Source organism: Mauremys mutica, chromosome 17, assembly GCF_020497125.1.
Source record: "Mauremys mutica isolate MM-2020 ecotype Southern chromosome 17, ASM2049712v1, whole genome shotgun sequence".
NCBI classification, from domain to species: domain Eukaryota; kingdom Metazoa; phylum Chordata; order Testudines; family Geoemydidae; genus Mauremys; species Mauremys mutica.
Window position 1 is genome coordinate 25,326,271 of NC_059088.1, and position 17,623 is coordinate 25,343,893.

The window sequence follows — 17,623 nt, forward strand, 5'->3', positions numbered from 1 at the left end:
ATTTAAACATTTTTTTAAACACACATTCAACAAAAACCAAACCGCAGTCAAGAGCAGCTGTTAAAAGGCTCCATGATATTTACACAGGTTGGGGGGGTGGGCAGGCTCAGAGCTGCACCCAATCCAACCACAGCAGACAAAGGAGCGGGAATAAGCCACCACCAGTTACCCCCCGCTTCCTGCTCATCACTGGTTGTGGCCCCAGCAGACAGGCTAATGACCATACAGACTCAACAGCCCAAACTCCCTTCTCAGCCCAGGTCCCTCCGGGACCGAGCACTGGGGAAGCTTGCCCGGACCTTCTCCGCTCTCGGCTCAACCAGGAATGACTTTCCAAGACTGGATCCAGACAAGGGCATGCAGGAGTTATCACTGCTTAAACTAACCAGCAGCCCCTGGCTTGCCCTGGTCTACACGTAGGGCTGAACGCAGCTGTGGCTACACCAAAGGCTGAGGAGGGGCTAATCTCCAGGGGGGCGAGACCGCACTGGGCAATTTTAGTAGGATGGGTGCTGAAGAGAGCAAAAACTTTGGTTGCGGCAATGAAGTGACACCAGCTGAAGATCCCAAGCCTGCAGCTACCCAGTTTAAAGCCGGGGCAGAAAAAGCATCAAGTTCTTCTTTTGACAGCAAAGAATAGCTCTGGCTCTCCACTCCTTGCAGGAAACAGCCCCGCCTCTGGGGGGCGCCCTCGGCTCTGTGACAGAGAGACTGAGCACCCACCACGCTGGGTGAAGCCAATCGGAGTCAATGCTCAGCCCCTCTGGAAATCCCGCTCTAGCTGGGGACCAAAACGGTCAGACGTGGGTGCCCGAAACGGAGGCACCGCAAACCACTAGTCACTCGCCACGCCAGTGCTCAGCCTGCGCCTTCTCTCTGGGAAGCGACAAAAGGCCAGAGATTCCGACCCCATTGATACTGGAGTAAATCCGGAGTGAACGCCGCCGGAACTCAAATCTAGCCAGACTCAAGAAGGACCAGAAAATCGTCAGCCCATCCGGGCTCGGCTCTTAACGTCTCCTGAAATCGGCGAGGCTCAGCCCCTGGCTTTCAGCAGAGTCACTCTGGATTAAGACGGGTGTAACTGCACTCTGCGTCCAGCCACCTCACTGCAGACAGAACGGCTTGGTGATCCACAACAGACTCTCCCCAGTGTCCTCATCGGACCGGTCTAGCGAGCCTACCTAGCAGCCAGACCTGCAGGGTTGGGCCGTCGGGGCTCTGAGGCTTGGGGGAACCACACACACTAGGCGATCAGGGATCTTAAAGAGTTTTTTTGTTTTGGTTTTTGTTTGGTTGGTTTTTTTTTTAAAAAGGAGAGGCAGGGCCAAAGAGGAGATCCCCACAATGTGTCTTCTCCCATTAGGGCAGGCCCTATATAAACATATGTCCGATAGCGTGCGGGAAGAGAGGGACATGATACCAGAGGAAATGATGATCTCAAAAACGAGAACACCCGTCTCCCCAAGGAAACGGCTGTGGCCCAGTTATGTTTATATAGGAGTTACATTAAATACAACAGTCCATGGGTTGCAGGAGGGAACGAGAGACAGGGAAAGGACAGGATCTTATATAACACATGCTCCGACACCGCCCCCACACACACAGGGAAGCAGCCCCGGTGGGGGACGACGGCGGCAGGGGTCCGTCTGCCTCTGGTGCCTCCAGTCAGGATCATATGTTCTGGCAGCAGGGAGCCTGTTTCCCCTCCTGGTGAGTGGGCAGGACTTTGATAGGGTCAATGGCCGTGCTGGCTCCAAACGCCGGCTCCTGCTGCCCAGTCATCTGCCTCTGCGACACGATGCGGTAGATTTCTGCAGGCGGGAGAAAGAGCAAACCCAGGCGGTGAGGGGGGTTCACGTGCATCCCTCCCCACCCTCCCCCACCCCACGGGAGCGAGGTGGCTGTGGGGCCCGTACCTGCCAGGATGCTGTGGAAGGCTGTCTCCACGTTGGTGGAGTCCAGGGCAGACGTCTCGATGAAGGACAGGCCGTTCTTCTCTGCGGGGAGAGAAAGTGGAGGGTTAAGACAGACGCACCCAGCAGAGCTCCCAGGCCACTGACAGTTCCCATTACCTGGCCTGAGAGAGCCGCCTTTAACCCGGCCCAGGTCCAGATCCCTTCAGGCCCACCCTCATGGCCCCTGCCCCAGCTCCCTCCCCAAATCCTGCACCGCAGTAACCCGCTGCTAGCGTGACAAGCCACCCTGCCGGGGACCAAACCAGGGATCTCCCAAGCCAATAGCATGAGCCAAAGCATCCTAGCAGGGGGTATAACCAGCCATCTCCTCCATGGGGCAGAAGGGAGCGGGGGGACCTGTGATCCAATCTGACAAGGTTCAACAAGGACAAGTGCAGAGTCCTGCACTTAGGATGGAAGAATCCCAGGCACTGCTACAGGCTGGGGACCGAGTGTCTGGGCAGCAGTTCTGCAGAAAAGGACCTAGGGGTTACAGTGGACAAGAAGCTGGATACAAGTCGACAGTGTGCCCTTGTTGCCAAGAAGGCCAATGGCATTTTGGGTTGTATAAGTAGGGGCATTTCCAGCAGAACAAGGGACATGATCATTCCCCTCTATTCGACATTGGTGAGGCCTCATCTGGAGTCCTGTGTCCAGTTTTGGGCCCCCCACTACAAGAAGGATGTGGAAAAATTGGAAAGAGTCCAGCGGAGGGCAACAAAACTGATTAGGCGGCTGGAGCACATGACTTACGAGGAGAGGCTGAGGGAACTGGGATTGTTTAGTCTGCAGAAGAGAAGAATGTGGGGGGATTTGATAGCTGCTTTCAACTTCCTGAAGGGGGGTTCCAAAGAGGCTGGATCTAGACTGTTCTCAGTGGTGGCAGATGACAGAACAAGGAGCAATGGTCTCAAGTTGCAGTGGGGGAGGTTTAGGTTGGATATTAGGAAACACTATTTCACTAGGAGGGCGGTGAAGCACTGGAATGGGTTATCTAGGGAAGTGGTGAAATCTCTTTCCTTAGAGGTTTTTAAGGCCCGGCTTGGCAAAGCCCTGGCTGGGATGATTTAGTTGACGTTGGTCCTGCTTTGAGCAGGGGGTTGGACTAGATACCTCCTGAGGTCCCTTCCAACCCTGAGATTCTATGATTCTATGCCTGTCCGCTCAATCTCCCCTCTCAACAGACCCCATCCACCCAACCCTGGGAGAAATTCCAGCTGACTCCTTTAACTGGCCCCTCTTAGAGGAGCTGGTGCAACCCGCAGCCCAGCAGATCTCATGAGGGAGAATCTCCACTACTGGCGAGGGCCTATGACACATGGTTATGCAGTGCCAAGGCCGCCCAGCAGAGGGCAGTGCGCTGGCTCGCTCATGCGCCCCCCCCATGTTTGACAATATTGAAGAGGCAACACAAACCGTGTCAGGATCCCCACGCACGCCGGCCAGCTGCTACCCGTGAGTATCACTTAGCCTGGCCCCACTGAACCCCAGCCCTGTCCCCTCCCGGGGTGCCAGCCCTGTCTCCCCAGCGGGCCCTGCTCTGGGTTCGATCCGGTGGGTAAAGCAGAGAGAAACAGGAGGGAATTCCGGCGCTGTTCTCCCTGCAGCCCCGGGGCGGCTTCCGGAGCGGGGGGGGAGCCGGGCCCGTACCTGCAAAGCTCTTGGCCTCGTCGGTGGGCACGGCCCGGAGATGCCGCAGGTCGCTTTTGTTGCCCACCAGCATGATGACGATGTTGGCGTCGGCGTGGTCCTGCAGCTCCTTCAGCCAGCGCTCGGCGTTCTCGTAGGTCAGGTACTTGGCGATGTCGTAGACCAGGAGGGCCCCCACCGCCCCCCGGTAATAGCTGGGTGGGAGAAAGAGCAGCGGTGTTGTCACGGGCTAGGCAGGAGGCACAGGGTGCCGGAGTGGAGCAGGTCAAGCCGGATCCAGCTCAGAGCAGCACAGACAGGGGCTCGTTCCAGCTTCATAGGGGGAGTTGCTGTGCTGTGAGAACAGTGGGAGACTGGGAGTCAGGACTCCTGGGTTCTAGTCTCAACTCTGGGGAGGGGAGTAGTGTCTAGTGGGTAGAGCTGGGGGGGGACGGGACTGGGGACTCCTGGGTTCTATTACCAGCTGTGCTCAAGGTGACATACCAAGCTGGGCCTCAGTGCACAATTAGCCTGTGTAACTTACTGCCACAAGATATCACTGGGGCCTTGTAACAGGCCGCTTTGCCCCTTTAAGGGCCGACCAGCCCAGTTATCACACACAGCAGCCAGGGAAGGGAGCAAGCTATTAGAAAATGCCAGCGAGTGGCTCAGCTGTGGAGGGAACCGCAGAGGAGACACTAGCAGCTGTAATGAAAGGAAGGGAGTGTCTTTCCAGCACAGAGAGCCAACGGGGGTTGGGAGCTGTGGCCCAAGAAGCAGCAGGTGCTGGCTGTTCTCCGAGACAGCATCCTGGACTATCTGAACCGTCGCGCCGATCCAGCCTGTCCGTTTCTATGTTACTGTGTGCTGCTAGGCAGCTGCCGTGTTCCACCTCAGAAGTGGCTGCATTCTGAAGGGACATACTGCTGCTACTCACGCTGAGGTGATGGCGCGGTAACGCTCTTGGCCCGCCGTGTCCCAGATCTGAGCCTTCACGGTCTTGTTGTCCACCTGGATGCTCCGGGTGGCGAACTCCACCCCGATGGTGCTCTTGCTCTCCAGGTTGAACTCATTGCGGGTGAAGCGCGAGAGGAGGTTGCTCTTCCCTACCCCGGAGTCCCCAATCAGCACCACTGAGAGGTACAAAGCGCAAGGTTAACGGTGGCCAACGGCACAAGGGGGCTTGCAACCTTCAACTCTCACCCGGCACCGGCTGATGCAGAGCAAGTATTGTCCTCATTCTGCAGCTGGGGAAACCGAGGCACCGAGCAGCAATGTGGAGCACACGCTCGGCCTAGTCTACCCTGGCATTGGCCCGGAGCAGCTACACCAGGGCAAACCCTTCCTGTAGGTTTTGCCCCAGTGCAAACAGAAGCGGGCAGCAGCTTTGCCCGTGGCTGCAGCCACGTGGCGATCCTGCCGCAGCCAGGGCTCACGTCAGCACGAAAGCCGGATTAGCACCAAGCGTTCTCCGTTCCGTGGCCCGGCACCACTGAAGTCAGCAGGGCCTGCTCTGACTCATGCTGGGTTTTGGGCCCCGGAGCAGCCCGGTGGTGTAAAGCCACGCCCCCCCCCCCCGTGCACCTTGTCAAGGAGCAGCCCACAGTCAGACCCTCGCTCCTAGCAAACGGGGACACGTTAGGGTGCTGCTGTCAGGGAGCCTGCGGCCAGGATCGAGGGGAGAGGCGACGGTTTCAGCCGTGGGGTGGTAAGGAACGAGGACAAGGGATCAGTTCGTGGAAGCAGCAGCAGGGACTTGGTAAGGCAACGGTTCTCAAACTTTTGTCCTGTGACCCCTTTCACATAGCAAACCTCTGAGTGCGACCCCCCCTCCCTTATAAATTAAAAACACCTTTTTATATATTTAACACCATTATAAATGCTGGAGGCAAAGCAGGGTTTGGGGTGGAGACTGACAGCTCGCAACCCCCCATATAATAACCTCACGACCCCCTGGGGGGTCCTGACCCCAGTTTGAGAACCCCTGTGGTAAGGCAAGGCTGACTCTTAAAGGGGCCCTCCCGACACACTCTTAAAGGGGCTCCTGAATCCAACCCACCCCAGAATAATCTCAAATAACCCTGAGCAGGCTCCGACCCCTTTGACTCCATCAGCCAAGCCTACTTTGGGCATTAGTTTTGTAATAGCCATATTAGACCATTCCATTTTTTAGACAACAAATCCTGCACCTTGCCAGGGGTCAGACTGTCTGGGTTTCTCAAGGAGCAGGCCACGGACCAGTGCCGGTCCCTGAGATCACCCTGACAGCTTAGAAAGGCAGCAAGCCAGTCCCTGGTATCGGAAAAGTTGAGGAACACTGGACTAAATGACCCCTTGTGGTACCTTCTAACCCTCTGGTTCTAATATCCTATGAAATGTGATCCCAGAGCAGGCGTGGGGGAGAAGCAGTCGCCATTCTCAGACGTTGGAACCAAACAACTTATGGCCGTTTAAATAACACCACAGACACTCAGGCTTTAAACAGGTCTCAGGAAAATTCCTGCCAGAGCTGGAGAGATTGCAAAGGTTTCAATCTTCTGCCTCTTTCTCACCCAAAGCAAGAAGTTGGCACCTGATGCAAATTTTGAGCCAGGGTTTGGGGTGGATGGAATTTGATGGAGAACTATGAGCAGCGAGAGGAAGGAGGGTCGTGTGGCTCAGGGGCTGGTCTGGGATTTGGGAGACATGGGTTCCATTCCCACCTCTGCCACTGACTCCCTATGTGACCATGGGTGAGTCACCTGGTCTCCCTGGGTCAGGTTCTGATTTATACCACAGAGCAGTGTGAAAGGGCCTTATTGCAACTGGCCGCGTACTGTCACTCCACCCTGATGTGTAACTCCAACATTCTGATCTGGAGCAGCTACCATCTGGAGCTCTGGTGGAATGAGTTTGCTGGGTCTCAGTTCTTTCCAGACAAGCATCAGAAACTGCTGCTATCAATGGCATATACAATCCCTGCCTGAAGAGCTTACAATCCAAACAGACAAGACAGATGGGGAAACTGAAGCTCACAGTAGAACAGGGGCTTTCCCAGGGTCAGAGCCTGGACTAGAACCTAGGTCCCCTGAGTCCTAGTTGTGTTCTAACCACAAGGCCACACTGCCTCTTGAAGACAAAGGCCTCTCTTGCCACAGAGAATAGTGGCCTACTACTGCTGCCAGCTAATGGAGTTGCTCCTTCATCTCGATTAGCAGAGAGGCCTGTGTGCTTAGTGCTGAATGTCCAGAGGGTGGGTAAGAAAAAGCATTTCCTACCAGTCCCAGCTTAGCCCTGTTCCGGGAGAACCCATGCATTAAAGTGCCTCAGTTAAACAAAAAGTGGTGCCAAGGGTTTTCTCTCTGTAGTTTCCATATCAAGTTTGCTCCGTTTATGACTCAGCAGACAATGATTTTTCCCCAACCACTGGCTCTGCAAACCCAGGGAGCGGAGACACAAAACTGCTCTGTCTCCCCCATAAACCAATGCTCCAAGGCAAAGAGGGGTGTGTGTGTGTGTGTTTGTTTGTTTAATTAAACCCAAAGGGGGTGAATTCCAAACCGATGAAAGGAAAATACTTTTCTCCACACTCCCCTACAAGAGTTCTGTGAGCTCTGAGCAGGGTTAAACAAGGATTCAACATTTATACGGAGGGTTAGACAGGAAGATCCAGAGTTAGAAGATTGAAAACTTTGGAAAGGGCAGAAATCCGAGAGCTGTGAATCAAGTTCTAGCTAATGGATGGTGGGGGGAATATCACGAGAAGCAAATTACAGCCATGGCAGAAATTCTTGCACTTCTCTCTGGTACTGGCCACAGGACAGTCTCAGAGATGGTTATCTGGCTCCCGTTCTCTGAGCACCTCACAATCTCTAATGTATTTCTCCTTAAACTCCCTTGTGAGGCAGGGCAGTGCTATTATCCCCATTGTATAGATGGGGAAACTGAGGCACAGAGCGAGAACAAGTGACGTGCCCAGGGTCACACAACTGTGGCAAAGTAGGGAATTGAATGCTGGTCTCCCAAGTCCCAGGCTAATGCCCTAACCACCACACCATCCTTCCTCACTGGTCTAATCCACTATAAATTACTATGTTCCCAAGAAAAGCCATTTCAGGCTCCCTTTTATCCTGGAAGTGCCAAGGTAGGTGACTGCTTGTTTGCCGAGTCAGAAGACCAGACTCTAAGCCACAGGGAACAGCGAGAACATTTCATAAAAATTACTTTTTCTGACTAAAATCTCTTTTTAAATAAGCCCCAGATAACTGAGTAACACAGGGCCAGGGTGTGAGGAATTGCTTGACTGCAAGCGAACAGCAGCAATCTATGAAACCTATTGTAGTGTGAAATGAGTCGCTGTTATTAGCAAGGTTGTTTGGAAGGCATGGAAGCGTCATTAATGATTGCAATATATTTTTTAAAAAAAGGTAGGACGTAACCGGGAGGGGCTGGACTTTGGAAATCCAGAATCAAAAGTCACCCGGTGTTAGATGGAGGCCAGAGGGGTCGCCTGTTTCTTGGCATATCAGGAGTGGGAATTGTACCTGGTATGATGGCATCAGGCAGCAAAAATACAGACACAGGTGCCTGATTCTTATTCACGTTAAGGCCCCTTTGCACAGCTCTGGCATTGCTCACTCACCGTGGGGGCCATTTACATCACTGGCAGCATGAAGGGACTTCAAAGTAAGAATCAGACCTCTAGATATCACCACCTAGCTCTCATTCAGTATGCAAAGGAGAGCAGTATCACTATCCCCATTGTACAGACGGGGAAACTGAGGCACAAAGGGAGCTGTGAGCTGCCTGTGGTCCCCCAGGAGGTCAGTGGTAGAATTGGGAATATAACCCATGGTCTTCTGAATCCCAGTCCAATGCTTTATCTACTAGGCCAGGCTGGCTCCTTTAAGGAGAATAAGGAGTCATCTGAATATTTCACACGGCCTGTATGGCCTGGAATTCAGAAGGCCTTTCTTTCTGTTCTCAGCTCTGCCACCAGCCTGCTGGGTGATCTTGGGCAAGTCCCTTCCTCCCATGGCTTGGAACAGAGCTGCCCAGAAAACAGATTTGCCATCCCACAAAAAAATTCGAGACTTTTTTTTTTTTGCCGGGGCTGGAGGGTGTCAGGGAGGGAGGGAGAAATATCCTTCCTGATTGAGAAGAAAGAAAATGTCAGACATGTTTCTGACAAAACAAAATTCCAAACACAATTTTGTTTCGGGTCAATTTCATCACGCTAACCATGAAATATTTTAATTTGATTGTCCCCCTTGGCACTAAAAATGCACAAAAGCACATTTCAAAATGAAAAGTGCTTTTGAAACAATAAATCCAAAACTTGTCATGCTGATAGTGGGACATTTAGACATTTTCAACATGCCTTTTTAAGCATAAATTGTCCAAGTTGATCGGATTCTGCCAAAACTTTCTGGTTTTGTTGAAACTGCATTTTCCAAGGGAAAAACGGATTAGAGGAAAGTTTTCCAACGAGCTGTATCCAGGAAGTGATGAAGCCAACACGCACACTTCAGAAGAGTGCACACAGTCACTCCAGAAATGAAGACACTACAGGAATAAACCGGATTCAGTGAGCCCTTAGCAGGCCTCTCTGGGATTTGCCAATCAGCACAGGAACGTATCACTTCCCCTTGCTTAACCGCAGGGCTTCCTCCAGTTGCTGGTACTGCTAGTGTAACAGGTGATTCTGCCAAAGGAAGTAATGCCCACGCCTTTCCTCTCTGCCTACTTGAAAGCCTGAACTGACGGCTTTCTCCCCATGCTACAGGTGGGTCAAGTTGAGGAATGGAGAGGTGGCGTGACCGACCTGGGACAGCAGACATCAGACCCCACTATACATACCCTCAGTAAGAGAGTCCCTGCCTCTGAGAGCTTACAGTTTAAATAGACAAGCAAAGGGTGCAAGGGTTTTGTACCTTTGGATACATTGTGAGAAACAATGACTCTTACTCTGCACTTCTCTAGCCACCTTTCATGCAGAACGTCTTACAAATGCATGAGACACAACACCCCTGGGAGTTGGACCTGTTTCCCAGGTGGGGAAACTGAGGCACTAATGCACCTTGCCCAAGGTCATGCAGCAAGTCAGTGGCAGAGCTGGGAAGAGAATCCAGCAGGCCTGTGGTCTCTCTGCTCAAGGTCCCTATGCTGCTTGCCTGCAGTAGCAGAGGAGACAGGCGAGAAGGCAGGATATAGGAGAAGAGACTGAAACGGGCGCGTGAGTGTGATTTAACAGAATATGGCTGCAAGGGAACAGCTCTGGAGCACATTAGCTCATCGTCCTCAGAGGTGAGGTGTGAGCAGTGGGCTGGGAACTCAGAGCTGTAATCCCAGCACTGACACCCACATGGTTGCAAGATCCTGGCCTCTGTGCCTCTATTTCCCCATTGGTGAACCAGGGATGACGACTCTGACCCCCAATCACAGCACGGGTTTAATTAATATTTGCAAAGTCATCTGAAATCAGAAAGGCCGATGTCAGTACTGTGAGTTAGTACGTCGCAAGTCCTGTTATTCATATGATAAGCTTGGGAGTCCAGAAGGAATCAAAAATAGCCTGTAAGTCACCTAGGAACGATGGTAAGCCCCAAGCTGTTCACATGGCTGTTTGGAATGTCAGAGCAACTGTGGAAATAGACTCAGATCCCCTGGCACCTAAATCAAGGTTCTGCCATCAGAGTTAAAGGCGAGTCGCCACTTGGTGTTAGCAGTATAGGGTCAATGACCTACAGCAGAGCAGTTCTGATTCCATCCAACACACAGAGCACATGAAGAAGTGAAAGCACTGCAAAGCAGGCTACACATGAAAAAGGCATGTGCTCTAGGGAAAGCTTCCTAGCCTTGAAAATAAGCGATTATAGGTTCAAGTCCCATTTGATTATTTATAGAAAGGGGTAAAAATGCTCTGGCCTTAACATCTGTGCAATCAGATTTAAATAACTTCCATTCTGCTGCCACCTTGCAAAGCGGCACAGAATTCACCCTGCCTTAACCTTCTCTCGGCAGTGCCTTTCGCATTGAATAGCACGTCTTTCAAAGCCTCAGTAGCAGGGATCATGGATATCCTTGAGACTCCAGTGGAGAGAACAATGGATACAGCCTTGAGCTCACAGGAGCGCCAGGGAAGAAGCGGAGATGAGAAGGGTTTGAAGAAAGACTGAATTCACAGCCTCTTTGCATGGCCAGAGCAATATAAGAACAGCCATACTGGGTCAGATCAATGGTCCATCTAGTCCAGTACTCTGGGTCAAACAGTGGCCAGTACCAGAGCTTCAGGGGGAAGTGTACAGAAGAGGGCAATTTTGGAGAGATCCACCCCGTCTTCCCCTCCCACTTTCTGGCCATCAGAGGTTTAGAGTGGCTGGAGCATGGGATTGCGTCCCTGATTCTCTTGGCTAATAACTTATCTAGTTCTTTTTTTAAACTCACTCAGTTACGCTTTTGGGCATTACAATGTCTCCTGGCAAAGAGTTCCACAGGTTAATTGTGCGTTGTGTGAAAAAGGACTTCCTCTTGTTTGTATTAAACCCGCTGCCTATTAATTTCCTCAGTGAAAAACAGCCATAATTTGGGGAGAATGGGCCCAATTCTGATCTCACAGACACTGATTTTAAAGGGTTGCAACTCCACTGATTGCAATGGAGTTATTCTCGATCACCATGGGGGTAACCAAGCTCGGATTTAGACCTGATGTTTCCTGACTGTGTAGTAACCTGCACGGAACTTGGAGGGAGGAGCACAGGCTGCAGGAGGGAAGAGTTAGGAAGAGGCACCTGGAAGTCAGTCTGTGTGCACATGGCTAGCATGCTAGCTGCAGCATTTGCATGAACAGCTCTCTTAAGAAACAGTTTTAGAAACCTGGAGGGTATTACGGGGATGGGGCCAGTTACGTACCTTAGCACCTGTTGCCAGAGGGGTGTAAAGGAGAATCAGGCCATAGACCTTGTCCACACCCAGGCTTAATTAATGGTGGGGCTGTTTTAAAGTCAGCTAGTGAAAACCCTGGTTTATAGCAATTTAGCTCAAGTCGGTTTCTTGCCTGTGAAGCTATCACATGCTGCCGCTGACCACGAACCCCCCTCAGATCCCCTTTACCTTCAATGGGCTGGCAGCTACAGAACGGGGCACCCCCGATTCTTTCACTTGTGAGTGGGGTGACGTTTGAGTTCCATTGGATTTGTATGTTTCGGGTACTGCAAATACCCCAGGGTTTTCAATGCCTGATCTGCCCCAGTCAGGGTGCATGGAAGCCATGACATGCTTGAATTAAGTGAAAACGAGCTGGGAAGGAAGCTCTCTTCATCAAAGCACCGATTCTCTGCCACCCGTTATCTTATCATTTACACTAGTGTGAAATGCTACCATGCCCCCAATGGTCGCATTCTGCCTCAATGTAAAGTGACTCCATGTGGAGGTGCGGGGCAATGGAGATTCAGGCCCAGGTCCCATCCCCCACCTTTGGGTCAGTTTCCCCATTGCCCGAAAGAGCTCTGCACGAGAGACAGGTGTGTCCGGGAGGGAGCTGTGCAAGGAGCTGCTGGTTTTATAGGAAACCACCTGAAAGGCACAAGCAGCTTGAGCCGTTTATGGCCTTTCAGAGAAGTGCTTGGAAAGGGAAGTGACTCATCAGGAGCGGAGCATGATGACTTCATGCATCCTGGGCTTGATTCATCAGTAGATATCTTGCCAGTCCAGCCTCTCCTTGCTTCCAGACCCTTTCTGTGTCCTAATTCACTTGTGGCCGGCTACTGCTAGATGGTTGCTAAATGGCCCCATGGCAGGCACTCAGAATGTCATGGCAACAGCGGGGATAGAACCCAGGTCCTCTAGCACAAGAGTCTGCCACCTGAGCGACAGGAGAATCCCCATCAGCTGGCAGCAGTAAATGGCCCATGACACACAGTGGAGCAGGGCTGGTTCCATTCAGCAAAGGACAGTGGCACACATGCAATATCATGATAATATGTTGAAAAATCTATGTTCAAAGCATTTTAAGTCCCCATAGCCTTTGCTGGGGCTTAAAGATAGAAGCGTGTTGGAGGTCAGAGACACACACAACTAACAGCAGCAGCAGCTAGTGCCTGGTATCCAAGGGTCTCAAAGCACTTTGCAAACATTAGCGCATTAACCTTTGCATCCCCCCCATGGGAGGTCTGCATATTCCCATTGCACACAAAGGGAAACTGAGGCACGGAGCATTGCTGGGACTTACCCAAGTCACCCAGTGACTAGAGCTGGGACTGGGAGTAATCCTGACTCACAGCCCTGTGCTCCAGCCACAAGCCCCTCCCCTTCCCAATTGCAGCAGAGGTGGTGACATCAGTTGTTTCAATATTACTCACTCAAGGAAACCAGCATCACCTCTGTGCTTTGTGCACCAGGTCAGCTCAGAACAAGCTGCTGAAACCTGCCGGGTCTGGGAGGTGCCAGGGCAGGCAGATACCAAGGGGATGGGCACTGCTCAGACACCGGGGCTGCGTGGTGGAGGAGGAGGTTTATGTGGGCAGAACCGTGAGGCTGCATTGAGCTGACTGGGCTAACAAGGGGTTTTCTCCTCATCACAGCCCAGCTGGGGCATCCCCACATTGATTTTCCCTCAGCCCTGTCGCACGCTCACACACATGCGCTCACACACACACACACACACACTCTCTCACTCTCTCCAGGCAGAGCCAGAGAGAACCACAGGGGCTGTCAGTGTCCGGCAGCCTCCATAAAGTAACCCACCCGCCCTGCTAGGACGCTCTCTAGGCCAGGGCATCTTTCCATTATAGATTCGTACCCGCACCTAGCACACCCTGATCAGGCCGCTAGGCGCTACCTCCCCCCACCCCAGACAACCACCACCACCAATACCCATCACTTCCCCCCACCGGCCCCCTGCAATGCACCTTGTCATAAAGGATTCTCGCCTCAGTGACCAGCCCTCTTCCCATCCCCCAGCATCCGAGCACGCGCCATAAAGTCAAGGGGATGCCCTCCCTCCCCCCGATTCTGGATTCAGAGCAACCCACGCAGGTGGCTTTTTTTCAAGTGGGATCATGGATGATGATTATTTGCATTGCAGTAGCACCAGGAAGCCCCTGTCTTGGCGCAAGATCCCACAGCGCTAGGTGCTGTACAAATATAGAACAAAACAACACCCCCTGCCCCGCAGAGCTTGCAATCTAAACATGGGCCATGGAAGGGGGATGGGGAAGACAGTGTTAGACCAGTGGGATCCAAACCCCAAGGGGAGGTGAGCCAGGGGACTCTGGTTCCGGGCCATCTCTGGGTGGAGGAGAGAGCAGCTGAGACTGGTAATAACTCATCTCCCAGCCCAGGCTGGGCAGGTGCCTCCCAGGGATGGAAGCAGCGAAGCCCGGTTGCAAAGGAGGAAAGTTACCTTTGAAGAGATAATCATACTCATCGTCCTTGCCACGCATCCTGCCACCTGCTCCCTAGGTGAGGCGTCCTCCCCGTGCACACCTGTGCTCTGGTCCCCCTGCCTCCAGACTCCAGCAAAGCTGATCTCAGCACTCTGGGATTTCCTGGGCTGGGCCAGTGACCCCCCCGCCCCAGGGCAGGCCTCACCAAGCCTTCCCTGCACACCCATTGGCCTGCTGCTCTCTGCCTCTCCTGCTCTGACTGGCCAGCAGGGCTGTCCCTCACTGGCCAGGCTGGTAAGGCGCTCACCTGGCACAGGTATGCGGGGTGGGGCTTGCATGATTTTTTTTTTAAAGGAGCCATGTCTCTTTTTTCCTCTCTCTCTTGGGTGTGATGGGAGAGGGTCAGGAGGCAGATGAATGGGATGGCTGGAGTGGAATGGAATGGGATCCCCTAGCTGGCAGCCTCTTTGAGGGAGAACTTGTAAACCATACCCAGTGCCTGTCATATTCCTTTAACTCTTTGTCTTGAACATGCAGTCACATGGGGGGGGAGATGGGGTGAGGGGGCTTTTGTATGACTATGTTAATAAAATGATCTGCCTGGCATGCATCTGTGTGCACCACTGCCTCTGCTGGATGGAATCAGAACTGCTGGTCTGTGAGTCATAGACCCTTCACTGCCCATGGCTCCTGAGCTAGGAGGATCTTTGTTCTAGCAGTGATGGAGCTGCAGAGTTCAGAGCACCCCCTCCAAACGCACACATACCCACTCTCACTTGCACACTCACGTGCAGGCACATACACATTTATTCATAGAATCATAGGGTTAGAAGGGACCACAAAGGTCATCTATTCTAACCCTCTGCCAAGATGCAGGATTTGTGTGTTCACTTGCACACTCACGCTTGTGTTCACTCACTTGCACACGTGTGTGAATTTGCACAGTTGTGCGGGTGCACTTGTACTCGGTTGCACTCTGTGGATGCACACTCACACTTGCACACTCGTGCATGCACACATTCGTGTACACTCACATGCTCACACTCATACACATGCATGTTCAATCATACTTGTGTGCATGCCACATATGTATGCACACGTTTACACATGTGCATTAATGCTTATGCACACACACACACACACACACATATATACACACACACCACGTGGCTCTCCCCCACACACCAAAGTTTTGGGTTTGTTCCAATTGCCCTAAAATTTCAGCACAAAGCCGGGCTGAATCAAGCCACTGGGCTCGGGCCAGTTGCATCGACAAGCTCTAATCCGGCTCCCCTGGGCTGGCTGGGAAGCAGGGCCGCAGCTCTCGACTCAGTGAGCCTTGCAGCTAATCTGACCAGACTTTCAGGTTGATGGCTCATCCGTGGCCCCTGAGGCTGGTGTCATTAGCCAAGGTCCCTGCAGCTCTAGGGAGGGGCTGATTGACATGGCTGCTCCCTGGGAGGTGGGTCTGTGTGCAGTGAACTATGGTACAACCTCTGGCCTCCCTCCCTCTCCCCCCCAGACCCTGCCCTGCCAAGTAGACAGTTCAGCCCGCCCCCGTAGAAGACCAACACTAAGGAGCCCCCATGGGCGAGACGATACAGTCTCCCATCCCTTAGCGTAACCAGCTCCGCTTGGGCCACTAAGAGGGCTTGAACCGAGGACTTTCAGGGTTCAAAGCAGGGAGCAGCAGGCAACCTATAAAACCTCTTCCATGGACCCGACACTGAAAGGCGACGGTGAGACGCCGTCGGGGCTCCATTCGCTGAGAACAGCGGATGACTCATCAGCCGCCTGGGTAACCATAGTTCACTGCACACAGACCCACCTCCCAGGGATTAGCCATGTCAATCAGCCCCTCCCTAGAGCTGCAGGGACCTTGGCTAATGACACCAGCTTGGTGCTGAAATTTTAGGGCTAATTGGAACTAACCCCAAACTCTGGTGTTTAGGACAGGCAGGACGCGAAGGACAGGACTGTCTCCCGCTGAAACGGCCGGGGGCACTGGATGTTCTGGTCCTGGTTCTCCGTCTCAGCTAGGCCCCGCCAGGCCATGCTGGAAGTGCAAAGGGGGCTTAACGTGGGTCGAAACAGCCCCCAGAGAATCTCCCCTATGCGAGGGGCCTCCCCGTTCCAGCTGAGTCAGGCCAGCGTCTGGAAGCGACCCGGGGCACGACCCGCAGTGCTTGCCTGAGCCACCTGGGCAACGGGAAAGCACTAGCAGCAGCGCGGCTGCTAATACTGTGGTGGACGAGCCCAGCTCCCGAATGGAAAAGGAAGGACATTTACTCTGGCCCCCCCACCCCCGACTTACAGGGATGTTGCAAAACACAGTGGGAAACATTGCTCAGCTTTCCCCGCCATTGTAGCAACCTGGCCATCCATCTAGTCCACTTTTCCCGCCAGCCTGGCCCTCTGCTTGCCATGCTCTGGGTGGCTAAACTCTCACTGTCCCCTCTGAGGGCAGTGCGGGGGGCCCACGGCCTGGCTTCTCTAAGAACAGATGTTCAGAAAGGCTCAACACACCAAGCCAGTGACCGGTCACTGCCTCCAGTCCTGAGCATTATCAGGGCCTGCTGTTAGCTCTGCCAAGAGAGATTAAAGTCAGGGGAGGTCTGCAGGTAGGAGTCCGGAACCAGGTGAGAAACTGAGGCAGGGTGACTGCTGTGCTGAGGCCCGGCCAGCCCTATGGGACTGACCCTGCTACCCTCCCTTTAAACTCAGGTGATTCCGTGTGTGATCTTGGCAGCCCGGCCCTCCCTCTGCCATTTAGACTTGTAACAAAGCCTTGGGTTGACCCAGGTCTCCTAGCGAGCAGCTGTGGGGTAGCTCTGCTGAGACCAATGAAGTGATGCTGATATAAACCACCTGAGGATCAGCTCCACTCCTCAGAGCCCTGTGGGAGCTAATCCAGCCAAGGGAAAGCAGCTGAATCCTTCTCCCAGCCAGGGGGAGAGTCACCTCTCTGCATTGCTTTGAGGGTATTTAGTTGGAGGGTTTAGGCAGGGTTGGGCTTTCCCCTCAACCAGGCCTGCACAAGCAGCCCGGGGGCTGCATGCGGCCTACGTGGGCTCACTATGCGGCCCGCGGAGGGTGAGTAGGCAAGTGGCAGGTGAGGGAGGGGGGCTGAAGAGGCGGGTGGGCATGGCGGGGCGTGAGGAGGTGAGCCAGGGGGTGGGGGGCTGAGGTGAGCGGTTGGGCAGTGGGGGGGCAGGTGAGCCAGGGGGGTGGGGGCCTGAGGAGGCGAGCGAGGAGTCAGTGGCTGACCTGTTCTCCTGATCTGGTCTGGCTCCCAACCCCTCTCCAAGGGGTGCGGCTGTCTGGAGTCACACCTCAGTCATTCAACAGGGCAATTGATTACAAAGTGGGGGGAAGAGCTTATTCTACTTCTAGCAAAAAGACATTTTTCTTTTACCTTAATTATACTACCTTAGGGGCCCGCTATAACATATTACCAAGGTTCAATACCGCTGTTTTTGGTGGGGCAGCGCTGGGGAAGGAGGGTTTCTTTCCGCGAGGCGGGCGGTGCTGGGGAGGCCGGTGCTGGGGGTGTGTGTGTTGTGTTTCGGGAGGGCTTGGTGGCGCTGGGGGGGGGCGGCGGGGCCAGGGGGGTTCGGCCCTCAGCTGTTTTCTTTGGAGTAATATGGCCCTCGCCGCTTTACAAGCTGTGCA

The 17,623-nt window shown here is 53.4% G+C and overlaps 1 protein-coding gene across 1 annotated transcript; it reads right to left on the bottom strand.

Annotated features, from left to right (window-relative positions):
• Nucleotides 1–14,140, bottom strand: LOC123352181 (ras-related protein Rab-11A-like). Its single transcript, XM_044991974.1, has 5 exons — nt 13,969–14,140; nt 4,525–4,720; nt 3,609–3,802; nt 1,920–2,000; nt 1–1,814 (listed from the first exon to the last, which is right to left on the bottom strand). The coding sequence occupies exons 1-5, from the start codon at nt 14,006–14,008 to the stop codon at nt 1,675–1,677; spliced, it is 651 nt and encodes a 216-aa protein (XP_044847909.1). The 5' UTR covers nt 14,009–14,140; the 3' UTR covers nt 1–1,674.
• Nucleotides 14,141–17,623: the final 3,483 nt, after the last annotated feature.

Excerpts from the sequence above, each read along its gene's own strand:
- LOC123352181 (XM_044991974.1), bottom strand. The coding sequence starts at position 14,008 with ATGCGTGGCAAGGACGATGAGTATGATTATCTCTTCAAAG. Across the intron at positions 3,803-4,524 it reads TACCGCGCCATCACCTCAGC|CTATTACCGGGGGGCGGTGG; the intron begins GTGAGTAGCAGC and ends TCTCCCACCCAG. Across the intron at positions 2,001-3,608 it reads CGAGGCCAAGAGCTTTGCAG|AGAAGAACGGCCTGTCCTTC; the intron begins GTACGGGCCCGG and ends CTCTCCCCGCAG.